Source organism: Muntiacus reevesi, chromosome 2 (genome assembly GCF_963930625.1).
Source record: "Muntiacus reevesi chromosome 2, mMunRee1.1, whole genome shotgun sequence".
Classification (NCBI taxonomy): domain Eukaryota; kingdom Metazoa; phylum Chordata; class Mammalia; order Artiodactyla; family Cervidae; genus Muntiacus; species Muntiacus reevesi.
This window is the reverse complement of record NC_089250.1, coordinates 83,902,128-83,927,204: the sequence shown is the minus strand read 5'-3', so window position 1 is coordinate 83,927,204 and position 25,077 is coordinate 83,902,128. Positions and strand designations below refer to the sequence as shown.

The 25,077-nt window shown below is 38.5% G+C and overlaps 1 protein-coding gene across 1 annotated transcript in view; it reads left to right on the top strand.

Moving 5' to 3' along the window:
* The window catches only part of RYR2 (ryanodine receptor 2), an 813,831-nt gene that overhangs the window by 520,088 nt on the left and 268,666 nt on the right, over nt 1-25,077 (top strand). Inside the window, exons 30-36 of the mRNA XM_065922240.1 lie at nt 12,550-12,758; nt 13,401-13,753; nt 15,405-15,519; nt 17,881-18,041; nt 20,040-20,199; nt 20,936-21,022; nt 24,507-24,733. Coding sequence (XP_065778312.1) covers nt 12,550-12,758; nt 13,401-13,753; nt 15,405-15,519; nt 17,881-18,041; nt 20,040-20,199; nt 20,936-21,022; nt 24,507-24,733 — 1,312 coding nt within the window. The remainder of the gene's footprint in view (nt 1-12,549; nt 12,759-13,400; nt 13,754-15,404; nt 15,520-17,880; nt 18,042-20,039; nt 20,200-20,935; nt 21,023-24,506; nt 24,734-25,077) is intronic.

Below are 25,077 nucleotides of genomic sequence, written 5' to 3'. Positions count from 1 at the left end.
AGGAGATCTTGATCATACAACTAAAAAGAATTGAATTAATTTAACAACCAAGGAGTTTGGAAGAGGACTCTGAGCTTCATGTAAGAACACAGTCCAGTCAGTATCTTGATTACATTCTTATGACACTGACCAGAGAACCCCAGTTATGCCATACCTAGACTTGCTGACCTATAGAACTGTGCTATGCTTAATCACTCAGTCGTGTCCAACTATTTGCGACCCTATGGACTGTAGCCCGCCAGGCTCCTCGTCCATAGGGATTCTCCAGGCAAGAATACTGGAGTGGGTTGCTCTGCCCTCTTCTAGGGGATCTTGCCAACCCAGAGATCGTGCCAGGTCTTCTGCATTGCAGGCAGACTCTTTACCATCTGAGCCACCAGGGAAGACCTATAGAACTAGGAAATAATAAATGGACATTATTTTAAACTGCTGTTGGTGGTAATTTGTCTCACAGCAATGGAAAACAAATTATATTGACCAATACATTTTTAGTTTCAGCTGAACCTCCTATCAAAAGGCATGCTTGGTGCCTGTCTATTCAGAATATAACAGGAATTTATGCTTGCTCACTGCTCCACCTCAAGCATGTCTCTTCATCAGGAATCTTTAGATATATTCCCCCTATCTATATGCAGTTAACTAATCAGGAGTTATTTTTATCACAAATCGTCTTTCTCATAACATAGAAGATATTCTAACTTTTACCCACAGAGGCCTGGTAGCCAGTCAAACTATGATACCTGCTCTATAGCAGGAACCTGAAAGGAGTTCTCCTGACTCATCCAGAGTCTGCTTCATCTTACCAAAGCCAGAGTTTATTCCATATCAAATTTGGGACTAAAGTTTTTTTGTTTTTTGTTTTTTAAGTGATAATTTTTATATGGAACATTTCTTAATACACTTCCTCCGGAGACCAGTGGAAGTAATTCTTACCATAATGGACAAGAACAGGGCTAGTGGAGAATAAATATATTTTTATATATCTTAAAAACATTGTTCTCTTGATGCTTTACTAGCCAATATATTTATGTCTGAGCTGACATTCTCTATAGCGATAAGAAGTAGCTATGAAGATGGAAAAATAGCCCAAGTCAAGTATGGCACAAATATAAAGACAGGTAGATGTAAGAAAAAATTTAAATATAGAGTATTTATAAACTCTTTTAGTACTTTAGTATATTCTTGTGCTAAAAAGTGTCTTTTCCTGAACTGATTTTCAAACTTTTAATAAGACAAAGAAAAGAAATTGGAAATATTAAGAGCTGGAATAAGAGGAACAACAATCTGTATTTGCAGATAATGTAATCATTTGCAGGGAAAACCCTAAAGCAGGGGTCCCCAACCCCCAGGCCGTGACTGACCAGGCCACACAGCAGGAAGTGAGTGACGGGGTGAGCAAGCAAAGCCTCATCTGTCGTTCCCCGTGGCTCTCATTACTGCCTGAACCACCCTCTCTGTGAGTTGTCATCCACAAAACTGGTCCCTGGTGGCAAAAAGGTTGGGGACCTCTGCCCTCAAGAAGCTACAGATATTACTAGGAATAATTAGAAGATTTAGCAAGGTATCATTTCTATACTAACAGAAAACCTGCAAAACTAAATAGAAGACTCCATTTACAGTAATATTAGGAGTTTTCAGTAGTCACTAGTTATCACTCTAACAGAAAGTATACAATACTTTTATAGAGAAAATAATTTTTAAACTTTATTAAGAGATAAAATTTATTGTGAGATTGATCATATATGGTCAGCTGATCTTTGACAAGGATGCCATAAACACAGAGTCGGAAGAGATTCACCTTTTTCATAACCGGTGTTGGGGTAATAGGATATTCATATGGAAATAATGAAATTGGACCCTTACTTGATTCTGAACCATACAGAAAATGTTTCTGTGACTGTGTACAACATGAGTTTGGGCTTTGCACAGAAATCAACTCAAAATGGATTAAAGACTTCACCATAAGACTTGAAACTTTAACACTAAGAGGAAAACATAAAGGAGAAGCTTTTTGATAGTGGCCTTGGCAATGATTTTTTCAACAACAAGAACAGTCAACAAAAGGAAAAATGAAGAAGTGGAATTAAACTAAAAACTTTTTGTACAACAAAGGAAACTATCAACACAATGAAAAAGTAGTCTATGGAATGGGAGAAAATATTTACAAGTCACATATATGATAAAGGATATTCCAAAATAAAGAATTCCTGCAACTCATTAGTAAAACCCAAAACCAAAACCAAATAACCCATTTTCAGTATAAGCAAAGAAACTGAATAAATAGGAAGAGGTACTCTATGTTACTAATCACCAGGGAAGTGCAAATCAAAACCACAATGATATATCACCTCACACCTGCAAGAATATGTTAAAAAAGAACCTAAAGATAACAAATGTTGGTGAGAGTATGGGAAAAAGGAGTCCCTGGTACACTATTCATGGGAATGAAAATTGGTGCAGCCACTGTGGAAAACAGTATAGAGGTTCCTCAAAAAATTTAAAATATATTACCATGTGATCTAGCAATCCCACTTTGGGATATAGTCCTGAAGGAATAGAAATTAGAATCTCAAAGAGATCTCTGCACTGCCATGTCCAGTGCAGGATTACTCACAATAGCCACATTATGAAAAAAAAATACAAATGCCTGTGGATAGATGAATGAGTACAGAAAATGTCTGTAGTATTTTGCTATAGCAATTTAGGAAATGAATACATGACCCCCCTCTATACTTTACATCCCTAGTACCATTCTTAATTTACAGTTAATGTGCAAGAGCTTCATGTTACCAGTAGTTTGAAGAGCTAATCACATCCTTAATTTAAAGCAAGGAAGAGAATTATTTAACATCTTGCCTGATGGTGAAATAATAGTTATTTTGTCTAGAGATTACCTGCACTGTACAAAGTAGGCTATGAGCATGTATCTCGTGTAAGTGTCTCATCACACTGGAGCTTTTTCAAGCTTGTCAGCTCTTCTGTTAATCACCTCTGGGTCCTCAGGTTTTACACCTGTAATAATTATAATCAAATCCAGAAAGGGCGCTTTTGATTCTGTATCTAACACTTGAAAGGACAATGAGCAAAACAATTCCTGGTGCTGAGACTGCATGGAATTCCTTTCCTGGGGAGAAAACCGAAAGAATATTTTTAATCATTAAAATAGCTGCATAACTTTAGGCAGAAAGGACCGCTAAAGGAAAAGGGAGGAATAGCTTTCCGTTATTGATTTTATTATGCTGTCTTAAAAAAAGAAAGAAAAAGAGTATAGAAAGTTAGCAGTCTATCTTACAATATTATTTTACCCTTGTTTGAAGTACAGACTATTTGTATGACTCATCCAGTGTAGCTATCAACATGGTGTAAATTAAGGTTGGGTCTGTACTGTCCCAAATACCTACTGCCTTTCTGATTCCATCATAACATCTGTCCTTTCTGTAGCTAGTACCACCCTGTACAACCTGTTCTTGATACAGAACTGGGACTCAGGTTCGCAACAGACCTGGGAAAGTAACATTTTTGGGACTCTCCCCACTTAAAAATATGGCTTCCCTTGTAGCTCACTGCTAAAGAATCCACCTGCAGTGCAAGAGACCCTGGTTCGATTCCTCGGTAGCAAAGATCCCCTGGAGAAGGGATAGGCTGCTCACGCCAGTATTCTTGGGCTTCCCTGCTGGCTCAGCTGGTAAAGAATCTGCCTGCAGTGTGGCAGACCTGGGTTCATCCCCTGGGTTGGGAAGATCGTTTGAAGAAGGGAATGGCCACCCACTCTAGTATTCTGACCTGGAGAATTCCATGGACTTTATATCCATGGGGCCACAAAGAGTGGGACACGACTGAGCAAGTTTCACTTTCACTTTCCCCTAAAAATAAGTGCTTGTTGAAAGAAGGAAGAAGTTAGGATTATGAGTCCCTGCAGTGGGTCAATCCAAACAGCTAAGGAAATAGATTGGGACACTAGATATTTTGAGTGTAGATAAAGACATTTAGTTATAAAGTGGTTGACAAACTCTAGAGAATATGAAGATGTTGGAAACCAGCATAAACAGTCTCATAGTTTTGTCTAGAATCAGAAAGGGAAGCTATCCTAGAAGCTCTCTGGATTTTTCCAAGAATAACTCTTAAAATGTTGTACATTCATGAATACTTTAAGAACTGAGGAGATTCTGGGACTTCCCTCGTGGTCCAGTGGTTAAGGCTGTGCTTCCAACACAGGGACCATGAGTTCAATCCTTGGTCAGGGAAGATCCCATATGGGGTCAAAAAATAAAATTTTTTAAATGTAAGATTTTTAATCTTTGCAGTTTATTTTTAGATTATTATTTAACATGTATTTTGAGCTTGTGTGTATGTAATATAAACAGCATGTCATTTGGGGAAATTCATTGTGAAATGATTGATTAATTCAGTGAAAATCAAACTGTTCAACCTAAGCTGACCAGTTGACAGTTAAATTTTATATATTGATAAATAGAGGAAGTTTCTACCTTACAGAGCATTTTGAGAATGAATAAACTTGGTGGATGGTTAATAAAATAATTTGTATACATACTAACCTCTGTGCAAATTGGCAGTTTTGCATATTGTGAATATAACTTGGAGGTACTAGAAGGAGTTATATAGATGTACAACACCAGGAGTTTACTATTTGTAAATGCAGTAGAGCCAAACAGCAAGATTTAGGGTTTAAATTATACAGAAAAGGTCAAGGAATCAGGATAAAGGATGTCAGACCTTGTGTATACTAAACATTCTTTTTTTCTGGATTTGAACTGATGGGGAGAATGGGATGGTTTTATTTATTTTTTTAAGTTCATTCCAATTTTTCTGCAAGATGGTACCAAAAAAACCCAAAAAACCCTGGACGTTTTTGTATATAATTTTACTGTTTACTTATTTTTGGCTATGTGAGTCTTCGTTCCTGTGTGGGCTTCTCTCCAGTTGCGGCAGGCAGGGGCTTCGCTTTAGCTGCAGCGTGCGGGCTTCTCACTGTGGTGGCTTCTTTTGCTGCTGGCACAGGCTTAGGGTGCCCAGGCCTCAGGAGTCAGGGCATGTGGGCTCAGTAGTTGTGACGCCCAGGCTCTAGGGCACAGGCTCAGTCACTGTAGTACACAGACTAAGTTTTTCTTCGCCACGTGGGGTCTCCCCAGATCAGGGATCAAACCAGTGTCTCCTGCGTTGGCAGGTGGATTTGTTACCACTGAGCCACCAGGGAAGCCCCGTGATGGCTTTGAAATGGCATTCAAGCTCAAAAATAAAACCCTACTGAATCAAGAGCCAGGAAGAAGGCATGGAGATGTCCCTTCTGTGCCAGCACTGGTGTTACAAAGTCCTGCGCTACAGATGCATGTGCATCATGGGAAGTCCCCTAAGACCTCACGTGGCATGATTTCTTAATTCATTTTCTTTTTTTTTTTTAATTATTTTTTTTTTATTTTTCAGGGGGTTTTGTCATACATTGATGTGAATCAGCCATAGAGTTACACGAATTCCCCATCCTGGTCTCCCATCCTTAATTCTTAATTCATTTTCAAAGCCAAAATGGAATAGAAGCAACAAATATCATGTCTGAGGTCCTGGCTTCTAGATCCAGTTCTGGAAAATAATACTTGCTATATGGTCTTGGACGTATAGCCCTCTGTTTTCATTTCCTTAAAATAAAAAAACACTAATTGGAAATGGTCTTTTCATACCTCTTTCAAAGTTCTAAAGATTTCAGAAATCTAAGGTGAACAATTTTTGATTTACATTCCCTATCAGCATTCTTGATTCAAATTTTAGCATTCCATTTAACTAACTTTAGGACCTTAGACAGAATAATTTAACATCTTAGTCGTTTCCTCACTGTGAAAACTGGGGTTAATATTTAATAACAGATGGAAAGGTGCTACATATAATCGGGCACATAGTAGACCACTGAAAATGTTGCCCTTCCTTCTGATCAAAGAATTCAGATTTACACATTAGCATAATATTATCCATTTTTATCTGCTTTTGTCCATTTAGTTTAGGTTATGAATGTGGATTTCTACCTGCATTTTAGAAAGTCCAAAATCTGGAGTTGTGTGTTCTTAGGAAAAGCTGGTAGGCTTGTGATCTACTTTGTATTCTTTTTATCCTGGCTCCCACCACAGATTTCACACCCCCATCTCGCCCCCACACCCTTGTGACTGCCAGTTTCTTTGCTGGACTTGCATGCTCCCAACACACCCCTCTGCTCAGGAGTGAGGTGGCTCATCTAGGGAGAAAGTTAAAATTTGCTGAAGCCATCTGTCTTTTGTTGGAGGAAGCAATTTAGCCATAAGTTGTAGCCACTGTTTTAACAGATTTACACATTGTTAGGGCGGGTCTGGCACAGGCCCAAGTAACCAACCGGACTCATGTGTACTAATTTAAGACGCACCGCCAGGAAGAAAACTTCCTTTAGATACATCAGACTTTGTTATTTGTAGGATGTCAGTTAAGGTAACTGGAACAGAAGATGGAGAACACAGAGGACAGGAAGGTAGGACTGATATTTTACCTATTCTGAGGGAGCTGTGTGTGAATTTGTGGAAATCTGTTTCATTGGGTTGGAATATTTTTGAGTTCAGCTCTCACCTCACATTAATAAAGAATTGAACTTCAACCATCATTTTTTACTGTGAACAGTTATTAAGAGTGAGGTCATTTATCAACTTGTGTAATTTATGGTGAGACATCAGTCTTGATAACTTTTATGACTTTCTGACGTTATATTATGTATATTGATAACTCTTTACTTAGTATCTGCCTTCTCTACATAAAGGTAAGCTTTGGTAAGGCAGGGGCTCCTTTTTGTTCTGTTCACAACTCTATCTCCAGTGCCTAGAACAGTGGTTGGCACGTAGTCAGTGTACATTAGATATTTGCCAAATGGAGGGACTGGATACAGTGTTTGAATGCTGAAAACTTAGAGCAGGGGTTGGTAGACTAAGGCCTGAGGGCCACATCCAGTTTTTGTGAGTAAACTTTTGTTGAAACACACCCATGCCCCTTGGTTCACAGATTATTTGTAGTTGCAGTGCAACTCAGGCTTGAGTAATTTTGACAGACTATATGATCCGTGAAACCTAAAATCTCTACTCTTTGGGAATTTATAGGCCTGGCTGAAAGTGTGGACTCTGAGATCTGGCACACCAGGGGTTCTTTTCTGACCACTTAGCTGTGATTTAAACTGAGATGGGAGTTCAGTCACTGGGCAAAGATAATAATGATTCTTGTCACAGTGAGTGATTGTTAATGGTCACTGAGATGAAGCGTTAGATAAACACTCGGAATTTAGCTGCTATTAGGGAGCCCTGTGCGGTAAGCATTTCTTTGCAGGACATTGACCAAATGGAAGTGACCGAGGCCTGGCAGCTGAAAAGTGCTTTTTCTCCACTCTGTTTGCTCCGATACTATTGTCATCTAGCCGCTCCTGCTGTAAGATGGTCATTTTAGAAACATAGTTTGTAGAAATAACCATTGTTTTATTATCATGCTGTGCTGTGCGGGGGGGGGGGGGGGGGGGGCTAAGTCATGCCTGGCTCTTTGTGACCCCATGGACTGTGGCCACCAGTCTCCTTCCTCCGCGGGATTTCCCCAGCAGGAATACTGCGGTGGGTTGTATTTCCTTCTCCAGGAGATCTGACCTCTGAAGAGGTCAGAATACAATTTAATTTTTATTAGGTTCTACTTCATTTAAATTAAAAAGTGAAAGAAATAGCATAATTTCTACTTATGGATATACTTTCACAAATATATTCTCCTAAAGGAGACCAAAATGCTAAAGCAAAAAAGAAAAAAAAAAACCTACTGCTATAAGCTGATGAAAAATTATATTCATTTATCTTTCATAAGATTAATACATTTTAAACATTTGTATAAAGGATTATAATAAAAATGGTTAAAAATTATGTTTCCACTACCCAGAGAGAAATTTGATTTTTAATGTGTTTTCTCCCATTTAAAAGTTTGAGGTGTAAAAATAATTTTCTTTTGCAACCTTAATTTGATAAATATTGTCCTAAGGCATAAAAACATTTTAAGCATAACTTCTGATATTTTTCTAATTTTGTATTTTAAGAAATGTCAGCCTTTTCGAGAAGTGCAAAAATAGTGCCGTGAACACCTGTATATGCTTCACCTGGAATAACCCGTTTTTAAGTGTTGCCAGGGTAGTTTTATCTGCCTCTACAATTTTATTTTTTTGAGTCCTAAACATGATTTTTAGTGATTGTACCTATTTAATCTTGTGTGTATATCATAATTAGCCATTCTCTTATTATGGCTATTTAGTTTCTTTTACCTTTTTTTCCCCCCATTTAAAATTAGTTTAGTGAACATACATATCAAGTACTATGGGATCTTGGTTTTAAAACCATAGCCGTATTGCATAGATATTACAGAAGCAAAGATTAAAGCTTGGAAAGTTTAAGTAACTTGCCAAGAAGCAGTGGAGCTGAAATTTGAATCCAGGTCTATTGGATTCCAAACTCTGTGTTTAGTCATTTCCTAGTACTGCCTGTCTGCCCTCTACTAGATGGTAGGTCTTTTGCAAAATCTTCTGACTTCATCTCTCTGCTCTGCCTGGCCCCTTGTCACTCCTGCTTTTTCAGTGGGTCAGTAGGCTATTTTGGCTTCACTTCTTCACTAATCTCCCCGTCATATTAGACTGTGAGAACCTTTTAGCTGGTCTGTGTTAGTCACTTAACATTTCTGGTTTCTGGCACACAGTAGCTGCTCAAAAAACTTGGATAAAGAAATAAATAGTTGAAAGTGTCTTTTTTAAAAAAATTACTGGAGTATAGTTGATTTACACATTATGATAGTTTCAGGTATACCGCAAAATGATTCAGTTATACATATATTCATTCTTTTTGGATTCTTCTTCCATATAGGTTATTATAGAATATTGGGTAGAGTTAGTAACGCATATTACTAAATCACTCTTCATCACTCTTGCACTAGTATAATTTTGGTAGCAGGATTTCTCGTACTGAGCTCAGTACACACTCACTAGCATTGAGAACTTGAACTTCAGTAAATTGAAGAACATGTTTTTGAACCATCTTATATCCCCATCATTCTTCCACATTTCTGTATCCCATTTTCTTAAATGAATATTTTTACACACAATATCACTTTTTTTCATAATAAAATATGTATTCATTTAAAAATTGTGTAATTGAGAAACATAAAAAGAGAAAAAAGTATTAAAACTTCCAAAATTCTGAAACTTTTTTGATTAAAAAAACCTTCTGGTGTTTTTTCATCTTTAAAAGTAAGCCATGTGTTACATCTTTCTTTATTGAAATAATATTTACTATGACTATATCCTAAATATTAATGAACCTTTGTAAAACAGATTTTCAAAAATTAAGTAGTATACTATCTTAAGGAAAAGAAAAACATACTTATTGTCCAAACCAATATTCTAGGATTCTAAATATAGTCATAGTGAACAGTCTAGGACATAAATCTTTGGACACAGCAATAAGTACTTGATTTTTTAGATGAAAACATCAGACATACAAATGTTTACATACATATCAGACATACAGAAAACTTCAGATATTAATATAATGAACACCCACTATCTATACAGATATTTTTATGTATTCATTAACTTCACTTTTAGGGTAGTAACTCCATCTACACATAAAGTGATTAGAAAGAAACAAATGTTTAGCATCAGAGGAGCTATTTCTATCTTGATATCCCCTAGTTTATGTCAAATGGATGTTAGGCTTGCCAGTTTGTTCCCATGTAGTTTAAACTCTTTCAGATCTATTGTATTTATTCAATTTTTTTTTTTTTTTTTTTTTATTCCTCTGGGGACGCTTATTTCATTGACTACATCATCAAGAACTGGCACAGCTACAGACACAGCTGTGGCTTTTTTAGTTTAAACTAGAAACTCATTATTCACACTTCCTTGAACCCAGCTGGATGTGGTCATGCTTCCTGGTTGGTAGCACTGTGATACAACTGTTTATTTAAGTATATACTGGTGATACACACTGGGTGAAATCCTTGTGAATTATCAGGTGTTATTTCTATTGTCTTGTGCTGTTTGGAGAGTTATACATTGCTTTTGTGCTTGCTCAGTCATGTCCAGCTCCTTGCGACCCCTTGGACTGTAGCCCGCCAGGCTCCTCTGTCCATGGGATTCTCCAGGCAAAAATACTGGAGTGGGTTGCCATTTCCTCCTCCAGGGGATCTTCCTGACCCAGGAATCAAACTTGCATCTCCTGCACTGGCAGGAAGATTCTTTACTCTAAGCAACCTGGGAAGCCCAATATAATGCTTTCACTGCCACTAATTTCAGCAAGGAAAGGAGTGGAAATCATAATGGTAGAAATTTCGTATTTTATTCTTCGGATCCTCTGCTTCTTTGATCTACAAGTTAGATGCTCTCGTTTGTAGTCTGCATCCCAATACTGACCTTGTTTATTGTGCTGGCTATTTGAAATTTCATGTAAAGTATAACAGAAAGAAATTCAGTTCAGCTCAGTTGCTCAGTCATGTCTGACTCTTTGCGACCCCATGAACTGCAGCACGCCAGGCCTCCCTGTCCATCACCAACACCCGGAGTTTACTCAAACTCATGTCCAGTGAATTGGTGATGCCATACAACCATCTCATCCTCTGTCGTCCCCTTCTCCTCCTGCCTTCAATCTTTCCCAGCATCAGGGTCTTTTCAAATGTGTCAGTTCCTCCCAACAGGTGGCCAAAGCATTGGAGTTTCAGCTTCAACATCAGTCCTTCCAATGAACACCCAGGAATGATCTCCTTTAGGATGGACTAGTTGGATCCTTGCAGTCCAAGGGACTCTCAAGAGTCTTCTCCAACACCACAGATCAAAAGCATCAATTCTTCGGCACTCAGCTTTCTTTATAGTTCAATGCTCACATCCATACATGACCACTGGGAAAACCATAGTCTTGACTAGACGGACCTTTGTTGGCAAAGTAATGTCTCTGCTTTTTAATATGCTGTCTAGGTTGATCATAACTTTTCTCCCAAGGAATAAATGTCCTTTAATTTCATGGCTGCAGTCACCATCTGCAGTGATTTTGGAGCCCCAAAAAATAAAGTCAGCCACTCTTTCCACTGTTTCCCCATTTATTTGCCATGAAGTGATGGGACCAGATGCCATGATCTTAGTTTTCTGAATGTTGAGCTTTAAGCCAACTTTTTCACTCTGCTCTTTCACTTTCATCAAGAGGCTCTTTAGTTCTTCTTTGCTTTCTGCCATAAGGGTGGTGTCATCTGCATATCTGAGGTTTTTAAAAGTACATAAATGCTGCATCTTGTGAAATACATCATCTCATCCCCTTACCAGGCAGCTAATTCCAAAGAATTTTAAAAATTAACATAATTAATGTGGTTTCCCTTCTTTATTTAATAGTGGAAAGATTAACCCTGACACACATTAAAATGTTTGTTTCTTCATTTCTCATTGCTGTTGCTTTTGATTTATTTTCTTGTTAACTTTTAACTTACTTTTTGATTTCATATCTTATTTATGTTAATTTTGCATTATCCTTCTTTAGCTATACTGACAGTGATATTGAAGGAAATGGGACAGATGAAGGAGTTTCAGTAGGATTTTAGCAACTACTTCAAAATTTTTATTTATATGTGTATTTTTGATGCTTAGATCTAGGAAACTCTAGGAAAAAAGCAGACAAAATTCTCTTCAAAGGTCAAAAGCAGCTATCAGTGAATGAAAACCTTTAAAAATGTTGTCTCCAACCTTTTTTTTTTCCGTTGCATTGCATGTAAAGAAATCCATAACTTAGTTGTGTTTTGTGTTTACACATTTCAGGCTCAGTAGCAGCACAATTTGGCAGTTCTTTCTCATTTTTCCTGTGCACCTTGGAACTAGGAGACTGTGGGGTGGGGACTGTGCTCGCTATGATTCCTGGAGGACTTGGGGGTGCTTAGCCATTATTTCATTTTGCAGAAGTTGTTTAAGATGAAAGAAGGCACTTACCTAGAGCCCATATTTACTGAATTACAATGCCAATGGCAAATACTGGTCTTCTGATCCTCACATTTAAGACCCTATGTGCAAGACAGCAAAGGAGACACAGACGTAAAGAACAGACTTTTGAATTCTGTGGGAGAAGGAGAGGGTGGGATGATCTGAGAGGATAGCATTGAAACATGTATATTATCATATGTGAAATAGATCACCTGTCCAGGTTCGATGTATGAGACAAGTGCTCAGGGCTGGTGCACTGGGATGACCCTGAGGGATGGGATGGGGAGGGGGGTTCAGGATAGGAAATACATGTACACCCATGGGCAATTCGTGTGAATATATGACAAAACCCACCACAATATTGTAAAGTAATTAGCCTCCAATTAAAAGAAAAAAGAAATAGTGTCCATGGTTTCTTTACTCTACTGTTGTTTTTGCCTTGGGGTGACAGCTCTCACTAAGGTAAGAGTTCTGGAGTGATACTTTTGGTAATTCCATACTAAAAGGATTTTATGTGAATGATCTTAAAATGTTTGATATGTATTTTTTCTTCCTAGGATTCATACCTGTGTGTAGCCTTGGAGTGGCTCAAGTGGGCAGGATGAACTTTGGAAAGGATGTCAGCACCTTGAAATATTTCACCATCTGTGGCTTACAAGAGGGCTATGAGCCATTTGCCGTTAACACAAATAGGGATATTACCATGTGGCTGAGCAAGAGGCTTCCTCAATTTCTCCAAGTTCCATCAAACCATGAACATATTGAGGTTTGCTTTTTTTTAACACTTGGACCATTGGCCAAAACCAGGAGTGGAAGTTCCTACTTAGACAATTACTGTCATTTACTTAAAATGATGCTTCTAATGTGTTCCATTATAGGGGAATCTAAGGATAGAATTCCCTCTGATTTTAGGTACTGTGTGAGAGGCTGATTAGACTGATTAACTATGGTTGACCCTGGAACAACTTGGTGGTTAACTTGCATATAATTTATAGTTGGCCCTCTGCTTCTGCGGATTCAACCAACCATGGATTATGTAGTGTCCATGGTAGTGTTTCCCCTTGAAAATATCCACATCTTAGTGGATCCAAGCAGTTCAAACCTTCCTTGTTCAAGGGTCAACTGTATGTAATTATTTTTTTAATATATATATATATAGGCAATGGCAGGCTCAATCTGAGTATATACAGTTGTAATGTGAATCTCCCAGATTGTCTTCTGAGTTAGAAGCAGAACTGTGAGCATATGCTTATACAACCATCCCTATGTTTAATGATCTCATTTATAAAATCATGCCACGAGTGGGCCATGTCTGGGGTTTTAAAGGTGTGATGCACTTTTAAAGGGGTTTTGGAATCAGGAAGTCAACAGTCCTGAGCATCTGAATGATTGTCTCTTCATTTGCTAGGTAACCAGAATAGATGGCACCATCGACAGTTCCCCATGTTTAAAGGTCACTCAGAAGTCCTTTGGTTCTCAGAACAGCAGCACGGATATCATGTTTTATCGTCTGAGCATGCCCATAGAGTGTGCAGAGGTCTTCTCCAAGACTGCAGCTGGAGGGATCCCTGGCACCGGCCTCTTTGGGCCCAAGAATGATCTGGAGGATTATGATGTGGATTCGGACTTTGAGGTTCTCATGAAGACAGCTCACGGCCATCTGGTGCCAGATCGAGGAGACAAAGACAAAGAGGCTACAAAACCAGAGTTTAATAACCACAAAGATTATGCTCAGGAAAAACCCTCTCGTCTGAAACAGAGGTCATTGATATATGCAAAATGATTTTTAAATTTTTTGTAATTTTAATTTTGTAAATTATTTTAAATATGTAGTTATTATGTGGTGTCACAGGAGAGGGCAGTAGAGGGTAAGGCATGTCCAAAGTCAGTTTGTTCTACCTCTTCTTCCTTCTCTATGTGCCAAGGATTCCACAGAGGAATAAAGCAGCCTGCTTGCCCTCTGATTTGTTAGCACTAACAACGTATCTCAAGAGTTACTTTTCCTATGATTTTTTTTTATTGTGACAAAACTAAAATTTGCCATCATAACCCTTTTTAAAGTGTACAGTTCAGTAGAGCTAAGTGTATTCACATTGTTGTGAAACAGATCTCTGGAACATTTTTAGTTTGCAAAACTGAAACTCTACACCCATGTAACAGCGTTCCCTTCCAACCTGTGCCAGCCCCTGCTCATCTCCACTTTTTGTTTCTATAAATTTGACTGCTTTAGATACCTCATATAAACGAAGTCACACAGTTTTTGTCTTTCTGTGACTGACTTATGTAGCATATTGTCCTCAAGGGTCGTGTGTGTTGCAGCATAGGTCAGAATTCACTTCCTTTTTAAGGCTGAACGACATACAGTGTGTGTATATACATACAGTGTGTGTATATGCACCACATTTTGTTCATCCGTTCATCCACAGATGGCCATTTAGAGTGATTCCACCTCTTGGTGATTGTGATTCATGCTGTTATGAACATGGATGTGCAAATAGCTTTTCACGACCTTACTTTCCGTTCTTTTGGATATATAGTCAAAAGTGGGATGCCTGGTGGTGCTGTATTTACATTCTTAAGGAAAAAGATTATTGTACTCCATGGTAGTTGTACCATTTTACAATTCCGTCACCACTGCACAAGGGTCTCAATTCCTCCATATCCTTGTCAACCATTGTTTCTGGTTTCTTTGCTAGTAGCCATCCTAAACGGTGTGAAGTGATGTCTCACTGTGGATTTCATTTCCATGTCCCTGATGATCAGTGATGTTGAACATCTTTTTATATTCTTATTGGTTATTTGTATATCATGTTTAGAGAAATGTCTATTCGACTTCTTGGCCATTTTTTTTTTTCCTTTGATTGGGTGATTTGCTTTTTTGTTACTGATTTGTAGGAGTTCTTTATATATTCTAGATATTAAGCTATCTTCAGATATATGATTGTAAGTACTTTCTCCCAAGAGTTAGTTTTTAAGATGTTTCCATTTACAGCATTGGTTGAAGTATTCTGTCTTTATATTCTAAATAATATTTTTAGTGTTTTATTTTAAATAGTAGTTTTTAATGGAGAAGAAGGCAAATTGTTTTTGCATCCTTTCTTGCAATAAATGCAAATTTCTCTACCTTAGCACTATTGCCAGTGCTCTAGGTCATATAATTATTTATTGTAAGAGTCTGCCTTGTGCATTGATGGGTGGTTAGCAGTATCCCTGGCCTCCACCACTAGAAGCGAGTGGCACACTCCACCAGTTGTTATAACCAAAAATATCTCCAGATATTGTCAGATGTCCTCTTGGGGGTTAATCATACTGTTTGACAACCAGTCAAACAGTCAAGTTAATTATACGTTCATGTTTGAGATAGGCAGAACATTTTAAAGTTGCTTATTCCTAATCCTCTAATATATTTCAGGTTTTTGCTTCGAAGAACAAAGCCAGATTATAGCACCAGCCATTCTGCAAGACTCACTGAAGATGTCCTTGCAGATGAGAGGGATGACTACGATTACTTGATGCAAACGTCCACGGTATGAGGTTGCTGCTTTCGTCATTTATTTCCGTTTGCCAAATGATCATGGTTTGTGTTTCAAATAGTTAGCTTTGATTCAGATCAAACTCTGATCTCCTACATTGTAGGCTGATTCTTTACCATTTGAGCCACAAGGGTGGCCCACTATTGTGCAAGTGTATTTTTAAAATAATTACTCACTTATGTTTCAGGGGCCAGAAAGTTGCAAGGCATGTATTTTCTGAGGTGATTGTTGTTGCTGTTGTTCTGTCACTAAGTCCTGTCTGACTCTTTGTGACCCCATGGACTGCAGCACAGCAGGTTTCCCTGTCCTTCACTATCTCCCTGAGTTTGCTCAAACTCGTGTCCATTGTGTTGGGGATACTTTCTAACCATCTCATCCACCCTCTTTTCCTTTTACTTTCGATTTCTCCCAGCCTCATGGTCTTTTCCACTGAGGCGGCTCTTCACATCAGGTGGCCAAAGTATTGGAGCGTCAGCTTCACCACCAGTCCTTCCAATGAATATTCAGAGTTGATTGCCTTTATGATTGACTGGTTTGATCTCCTTGCAGTCCATTCGACTCTCAGAGTCTTCTCCAACACCACAATTCGAAGGCATCAGTTCTTTGATGCTCCGCCAAAGTTCAATCATAATTGAACTTATGGTCCAGCTCTCACATCTGTACATGACTACTGGAAAAACCATAACTTTGACTATACGGAACTCTGTTGGCAAAGTGATGTCTCTGCTTCTTAATATGCTGTCTAAGTTGGTCAAAGCTTTCTTTCCAAGGAGCAAGCATCTTTTAATTTCATGGCTTCAGTGCCCATCCGCAGTGATTTTGGAGCCCAAGAAAATACAATCTGCCACCATTTCCACCTTTTCCCTCTCTATTTGCCTGAAATGATGGGACTGGATGCCCTATATTATGCAAGCTACTTTAAGAAAAATAGCACCCATAACCCACTACAATATTGTAAAGTAATTAGCCTCCAACTAATAAAAATAAATGAAGAAAAAAAAAAGAAAAATAGCACCTAATGGCACCCTCAGTCCTAATTTTGCAATCCTCTTCCTTGGTAACATTTTAATTTGCCACCTAAGTTTTCCAATCACCTTGTGTAGTTTCCTTCATCTCAGTGGTGTGTCTACAAGACCATTTATCATACTTTGTTAGACGTCAAGTTGTGCTGTCTGCCATTTAAATATTTTAAAACACTCCTCATAAAACTCCAAACAGAAAAAAAAATACGGGAGCTGTGTCCCTTGTAAAGTTCCCCGTGTTTGAACTTGACTTTCACATGTTAGATCTGAACTATTTCAAAGTGATTTTAAGGAGTGATTTTAAGGATCTTATGTTAGTGATAGCAACATATCACTAAAACAAAGCATATTTAGGGTATAAAACAATATGAAACAGGTTTAAAACAGGTATGAAAACTCTAGAATAGATTAGTGTTCTTGAATAAGCTTGAAGAATTCAAAGCTTACCTGCCTAATGGACTGATGATTTTATTATGTAAACATAATATATATGTATACACACACACACACACAGGCATATATATATACATACATACATATACATCACCATACATTCATACTTGAAAGTATATTTAATAAAAAGGTTCAGATCATCTTGGCTCATGATAGTCTTTTCTCTTTTTCCCATTACTTCTGAAATAATTTGGGATCTCTGTTTCAAGACTTTGCTTATTTTGTCACATCAGTCCTTTGTGCCTATGTCATTTTAATTAGGCCAAGTGTTTTTTTTTTTTTCCTGCTTTTAAGCTTTGAGTTTTGTTGCTGTTTTTATAGCTTAATTGAATATACTATTACTTTATTTTTTGTTGAAGTATAGTTAATTTACAATGTTCTATTAATTTCAGATGTACAGCAAAGTGATTCCGTTATACATATATATATTATATTTTTCAGATTCTTTTCCATTCTAGGTTATTATAAGATATTGAATATAATTTCCTGTGCTATACAGTAGGACCTTGTTTTTTATGCATTCTGTGTATAAAAGCTTCTGTCTGTTAACCTCAACCTCCCAACCCATCCCTCTTCCAACCCCCTCCCCCATGGTAAGCACCAGTCTGTTCTCTATGTCTGAGTTTCTGTTTTTGTTTCATGGATAGGTTCATTTGTGTAATATTTTAGATTCCACATATAAGTGATATCATAAAGTATTTTTCTTTTTCTTTCTGACTTATTTCACTTAGTACGATAATCTCTAGTTGCATTGATGTTGCTATAAATAGGTCAAATGATTTTAAATAAAGACATACCTTCTTAGGCAACTTAATGACATTGAAAGTCAAAGTTTTATTTCTTTTTGCTTTGCCAATACTTGGTGTTGCTATCTTGACAGTACTATTACTCAGTGAGAATCTTTCCTGGACAAGAACCTGCCAATGTCTGGGTGGGCTGGATCACATCTGATTTCCATCAGTACGATACAGGCTTTGACTTGGACAGAGTTCGTACAGTGACCGTGACTCTGGGAGATGAAAAAGGAAAGGTGCACGAAAGGTTGGTTGGTTTTTCCTCCATTTTTTGTTACATAAATGATATCTAATAAAAATGTGGATAAACCTAGGCATCGTTTTCTCTTGGATTTTTATACCTAAAATAATATTCTATTTATAGGAACAATATAACCAAACCATTAATGTCAGTATCCTTTTTGTTACTCAAACAAGCCAGTAAGGAATCTGAATATATTGCAAGTGCAAAATCGTATATAGTAAGAGCATTGCGTCTTGGGGGTACTAATCACATGTTCCTTCAGGAGACATTGCACATGGCTAGCAACTTGGGTTGCCATTACTTAGCCTTCGTTCCGGGAATTAAGAGACAGGTGAATGTGAGGCATTTAGCCTGTCGTCTGGTCTGTATCTTGGTAACTGGTTAGGTGGTGGGGAGAAAAACGTGAAGAGAGTGTGGGCTAGTGGTTTAGACCGGATGGACACATTTGAACTCCAACTGAGGAGCAGTGGATTCTTTCCTCAGCTTTGCCATTGACTTGCTGTGTGGCTTTGGGTAAGTCAGTTACACTTTCTGTGCCATCCTTTCTCATTTGTAAAGCAAACGAAACTCAAACCAAACCTTCAAAAAAGTGAAGAAGGCTCTCTTCCTTGCAGAATAAGCCAAGAGGAGACCTGGCCGGTTGTGTCTGCATCCTCTCTGATCTGCAGTGATAGCTCTCATAGAAAGAGCCTCTCTTCCCCTAGAATATAACTCTTCTTTTCTACCTGTGTCATTATTTTTGGTGACTGGAAGCTCCCTCTCCTGCCTTCAGGTTGTAACACTTGAACCGCAGCGAACTTAGCACTCGAGACAGTGGACTTAGCAAAAAATCCTCCAATGAAGAGTACTGTGTACATCAATAGGGAGGCCCAAACTACCTGTTTCCAGACGTATTCTGATGGATATTTTGATTTTCATAGATGGGGACAATGAAAGGAGATAACTCAGAATAGGGCTGTGATAACATCAGCGGTCCCCAGACCTTTTTGGCACTAAGGACCAGTTTCATGGAAGATAATTTTACCACGGGTCAGGGGTAGGGGGATGGTTTGGGAATGATTCAAACACATTATGTTTACTTGTGCATTTTCTATTATTATTGCATCAGATCCACCTCAGATCCCTAGGCATTAGATCCCAGCGGTTGGGGATCCCTGTTATCTGATTGATGATTTTGGTGTAGGAAATACAGGCTAAGGAAGGTTGTTGAAACTTATGTAAAAAGGGCATAGAAACACAGCCAACTTTTGATTATTCAGAAACTGACTTTATCTCAACCTGTTTACTCTCCTCTTACTGCTTGCCTGCATTTGGCCTTTTCTCTAGCCTCATTCACACATGCACTGTGTAGTGGCAAACTCAAAGCATCTAAGTTTGCCACCATCTCTGATAAAGGTTTTGGTGAGCTTGAAACTCAGGTGGGGTTTATTGTTAACATCACGGATCTGGTGCACATCCCAGCTGATCCATCTCTCATAACAGATCACCAGGAATTATCCAGAAAGGGGCTTAATCTTGGCCAAAGTTTACATCTGTTGAGTCATTGATGGCTCGTGTAGAATTGGCCTAGGGCTCTATAGTGTCTGGAAATGGATGCTTCTCATCTCAGAATAAGTGGTTTAAAATAAAAAACTATGAGAATGAAAATTACCAATTTGGATGATTATTACATACTTAAACTTTTTTGAACCTCAGAAAAAGGTCCAGTTTGGTTTGAGTTTTTGGAGGGAAGGTACAGGTCAGTTCTTAACCTTGCTTCTTACCAGTTGACCTGTCTTCATTAGGTGTGAAATTGAGAGACTGGAAGACCTGACTCAGAATGTCCACTGAAGTCAGTGGAATTTTGCTCAGAATCACAGAATCGGGCCCATTGTGCACCTGTCCCATTTCAGCATGAGCTTGTTGCTTGCACAGCATAACTTAGGTTTAGTCTGCCAGACATCCATGCTTACCACACTGTCTTTGCTTGTACAAAGATAAATATGTCTTTTTACAATTCAGCATCAAACGCAGCAATTGCTATATGGTGTGTGCGGGTGAGAGCCTGAGCCCAGGGCAAGGACGCAACAACAACGGCCTGGAGATTGGCTGCGTGGTGGATGCCGCCAGTGGGCTGCTCACCTTCACGGCCAACGGCAAGGAACTGAGCACCTATTATCAGGTGTGTGGTCAGGGATGACCTTGTGCCTCCAGAGAAGAAATCTTTATCCTTGTTAGAGAGGAAAACACATTTTGCAATACCAAAAAGTAAATTAGAAATTATCGGGTCTTCATGGTGGTCCTCCCTGCTGGCTCAGAGGGTAAAGTGTCTGCCTACAATGCAGGAGACCTGGGTTCAATCCCTGGGATGGGAAGATCCCCTGGAGAAGGAAATGGCAAGCCACTCTAGTACACTTGCCTGGAAAATCCCATGGACAGAGAAGCCTGGTAGGCTACAGTCCATAGGGTTGCAAAGAGTCGGACATGACTGAGCAACTTCACTTCACTTTCATGGTGGTCCAGTGGTTGAGACTCCATGCTGCCAATACAGTGGCACAAGTTTGATCTCTGGTTGGGAAAGTAGGTTCCCACAGGCCCTGTGGTATGGCCAAAAAGAGTTTAAAAAAAAAAGCGCAAATTAGAAATAAGACATGAAGACACAAATGACTTGATTCTGTATTTTTACTTCTCTTTGAATAATAACTGTGCCCCAAGTCCTTCAGAGTAAGCAGTGTATTTCTCCAAAAATGTTCACACAGTCCTGAAATGAAATACTCCAGTTATTGAAAGGGAATATCCATATGAGAGGAAGGAAAAGTCTTTTTCTGTGAAAGTGTCCTGTAAGTGTTATGAAGAAAGTGTGTTTTCTTTGTGTCTCTGCCCTTACTAATATTATGGAATTTGCTTGTTTATTTAAGGTGGAGCCAAGCACAAAGTTATTCCCTGCAGTTTTTGCGCAAGCTACAAGTCCCAATGTTTTTCAGTTTGAGTTGGGAAGAATAAAGGTAAGAATGATCCATTCCTGTTATTGTATTTGGGTTATTTTCCATTAGGAAATAGCATTTACTTCTTAAATGAATTCACGTCTTTATTAGTACTGATATTAATCATATAAATCACTCTCTAAGAAAAATGTTGCCATGTTTGAAAATTCTGTAATTCTTGTTCAGGTCACTAGGGTAACATCATTAACTAGAAGGGGTTTTCTTTGGTCATCATAAATAAATTATTCAATAAAACTAGACTTACACAGAACAAATATGCCAAATTATATACAAGTCAGTAATCATTGAACTCACAGGTGAGTTTGTGAATGGGATTGAAAGGCTGGAAATGTGCTACATACTGGTAAGTGCTAGAAGAGTGGCAGGTACTGAGTACTCTGGAAACATAAACAAGAAAATAGCTAAGTAGGATGGTGTGGATCAGGAGCAGCTGAAAGAGCAGGTAACATTTAGGTTGATTTTTCACAACCTGAACAGCAGATCTTAAGGTACATTTGCTTGGAGAAGGCATTCTATGCAGAAGGTGAAAAAGTAAAAATTTGAAGGCATGAAAAATGCTGCAGGTTAAGGAATTCAGTGTTATTGTATCAAAGGATGCTTCTGGGATGTGGCCAGAGATTAATATAGATGGAAGGTAGAGCAGGTTCCAGTTGAAACATCTTTAACTGCCACACTAAGAAGTTGACACCTATTCCATAGACAGTGGCGATTCGCTGGAAATTTGAAAGAAGGGACTGAGTATAATCAAACCTGTTTTGGAAAAATATGTTGGTAGTAATATGGAAAACATCTGCTCTCATAAAAATGAGAGCAGGCAGTAATAATTAGATATCACAATTTGATTCTATCCATGTGGGAGAAGAATGATAAGATTCATGAAAGTCATCATAGAGAGCGAATGATACATGAGAAGATGTTTTAGGGGAGAAATTAATTGAGTTTGTCAGTAAATTGGATTAAAAGAGTTTGTTGATTGGATTCAGCGCTCAAGGAGAAATGAAGAATTTTTTATTATTATTTTTTTGTGTGTGGAGGGAGAGATGTTTCTTTTTTTTAATTAAAATGTAATTGATTTACAATGTTGTGTTAGTTTCAAGTGTATAGCATAGCACAGTGATTCAGTTATACATAAACATATTCTTTTTGAGATTCTCCTTTATAGGTTATCACAAAATATTGGGTACAGTTCCCTTGCTATGTAGTACATCATTGTTATCTGTTTTACGTATAGTATTGGGTATATGTTCATCCCAAAAGGATTAATTTAAATAATTTTCATTGGGCCAGACAATGGATACTAATACAACAACAAGCAGAAGAGCCTGTTGGAATTTGGGAAGAGGAATTTAGCTGAAATTTGCAGTTGTATACACTGAGACGCTGGGCACACCTCACAGTGAAGTTGATGGGCAGCTGCCATGCGGCCTGGTTACCTTGGGCATGTTCCTTAAACCATGTGAATGCAGTCTCTGCTTTTGTAACATGAGATTCCAGCTGCCACAGAAAAGTCAGTATAATACAGACTAAAGGAACCTGTGACTTTGGTTAAGTAGGAGGACTTTAGTGACCTTTCAAAAAATTTCCATAAAATAATGGAAGAAGCTATGTTATTTGGTTCAAGATTATTCAATTCTTAGTATTCAAGTTTGAACATGAAGGACAGGTAGCAAGTTTGGACAATTGAAAGAAAGTTAAAATTTGACAGAAAAGTGGTAGTTTCTCAGAACCCAGACTCTAATACTGGTTTATTTGACATTTTCCATTTTTTGCTATAGATATCACATACTGGATGGATATGTCCAAAAATGGACTGTTGACCATCACTACCCCCTCCTCCTGACCTGCCTGCCTAAGTCCTCCTGTCCTGTCGGTTAATAACTCAGACCCCAAACCTCAGAGTCATCTTTGGCTTCCTTCCTTTGCATTCTGCATCCTAGTTCTATCTCCCAGCAAATCCTCCACCTACTGACCACCATCAGTCCTGCCGGTCACCAGACTGTTTTCCATCACCATTATTTCCCATCTGGATTTCTTCAATTCACCCATCATCAATTCATTCATTTCATTCATCATTCAATTCATCATCACCCATCTGTTTATGATAGAACCACCTGAGTGACTGTCATTATTTTAAAATGAAAATCAGATCATGTCATTTCACTGCTCAAAACCCTGTTTCCCTGAATAAAATTAAGAGGTCTCATGAAGTTTCACAAGTTCTAAACCATCTGACATCCTGTTTCCCTCTGACTTCATTTTCTCCTAATCTCTCCTCTTTCACTTCACTGCAGCCACACTGTCCTTCGACTCTTCCTCAGATTTGCCAGGCAAATTCCCTCCTTGGGTCCTCTGCATTCACAGATTCCTTTGCACAGAAGTTTCTTTCTCTGCATATCCACATGGTTCTTCTTTGGATTTTTCTTTAAATGTCTTCTCAGTTACACCTATTCTGATAATGCTGTTTATTATTGCTGTCCTGCATTCTGATTCTCTCACCCTCATTCTCTTTTCCTCTCCATGACTTCTTTTCTAATAAACTATTTAATTGCTTATTTTGTTTGTTTTATAGCTCTAGTAAAACAATAGAAGCTGTATGAGGGTAGGAAGTTTGTTTTGTCCACTGATACATTCTCAGTGTCTGATACAAGTGCCTTGTTTATCTTCCCCATTAGCAGAAGAGAACAGGAAAGTAGCTTGAGGATGAGGAAGTGTAAATAAAGCAGTAGAGAAGGTTCTAGAGGAGAGAGAGAGACCAAAGATAATGCAGAGAGATGAGTTCATTGTTTCATTGGGCCAGAAGAGGCAGGCAGGGTGGTATCATGGTCAAAAATGAATGAATAAGCTTTGGCAAAGTAGAGACTTTTCTTTCCCTGAGACCAAATTGTAGGAGTTGAGATGACTGAAGGTATGTATTGGAGGTGGAGGAAGGTGGAGAAAGAAGTTGTGTTGGTTCATACCTGGTTAATTCTCTTTTCTTATTTAGTAGTCATGTTTATCTGTTGAACTGTCTCTGGTATATTACTAGTTACTCAAACCTGGCAAACCTGATGATGAGTGGGGTAGTAAGTAGCTTAAGGATGAATGAGGTGGGTGACAAAGGACAGACAAGGAGAGAGGAAGAAAGCCAAGTGAATGTGACCAGTCTTTCAGGACCTTTGGATGAAAGCAGCTAAAGCCTTGCCAGGTGTGCTGAGGACTTGGCTTTGTAAAGATGTAGAACAGATACTGGATATACTTGCTTGCTCATGCTTCCTTAGTGCTCATGCATCCTCCATACTTAGTATGGAGGAGAAAAGATCCTCAAATTTTCTCTGCTGGTCCTTTCTGGAACAACTCAACCCAATTTGTTAGTTTTTGTATTGACTCTGCTCAACACACAGTGTATCTTTCATTATCTCTTTCCTGCACAGAACTCTAGTTATCACTTTTTTGACCCCAAGGAGTGTGTTATCCATTCATTCTTTTCTGCTTTCCCATTTCCTAGAATGTGATGCCTCTCTCAGCGGGATTATTCAAGAGTGAGCACAAAAATCCTGTGCCACAGTGTCCCCCACGTCTCCATGTGCAATTTCTCTCACATGTCCTGTGGAGCAGAATGCCCAACCAGTTCTTGAAGGTAGATGTCTCTCGAATAAGTGAACGCCAGGGCTGGCTGGTGCAGTGCGTGGAGCCTCTGCAGTTCATGTCACTTCATATCCCAGAGGAGAACAGGTCAGGCCCAAACATCCCTTACTGTCTAATGGGGACCTATCAAATTAGACCCTGGCCAGGGGCTCAGGGGTGCTGCTGGGGAAACAAAATGGGCTTTATAAAATGCTAATAACATGTGGCAAGGCATACGTTATTTTGCACATTCCAAGTTTCAGTCTATATCTCAACTCCTTGTTTAGTGAAAGAAAATAATTGTATTGCAGCTAAAGGTATGATTTAATAGTCTGTGATTTATTCCCTCATTCTTGTTTTGGTGATGAGAAAACAGCAAGTAAAATTTCAGACAGGTACAGCCACCATCTGAGTTAAGGCAGCACACTAAGAGAATATCAGAGAACTGTGAG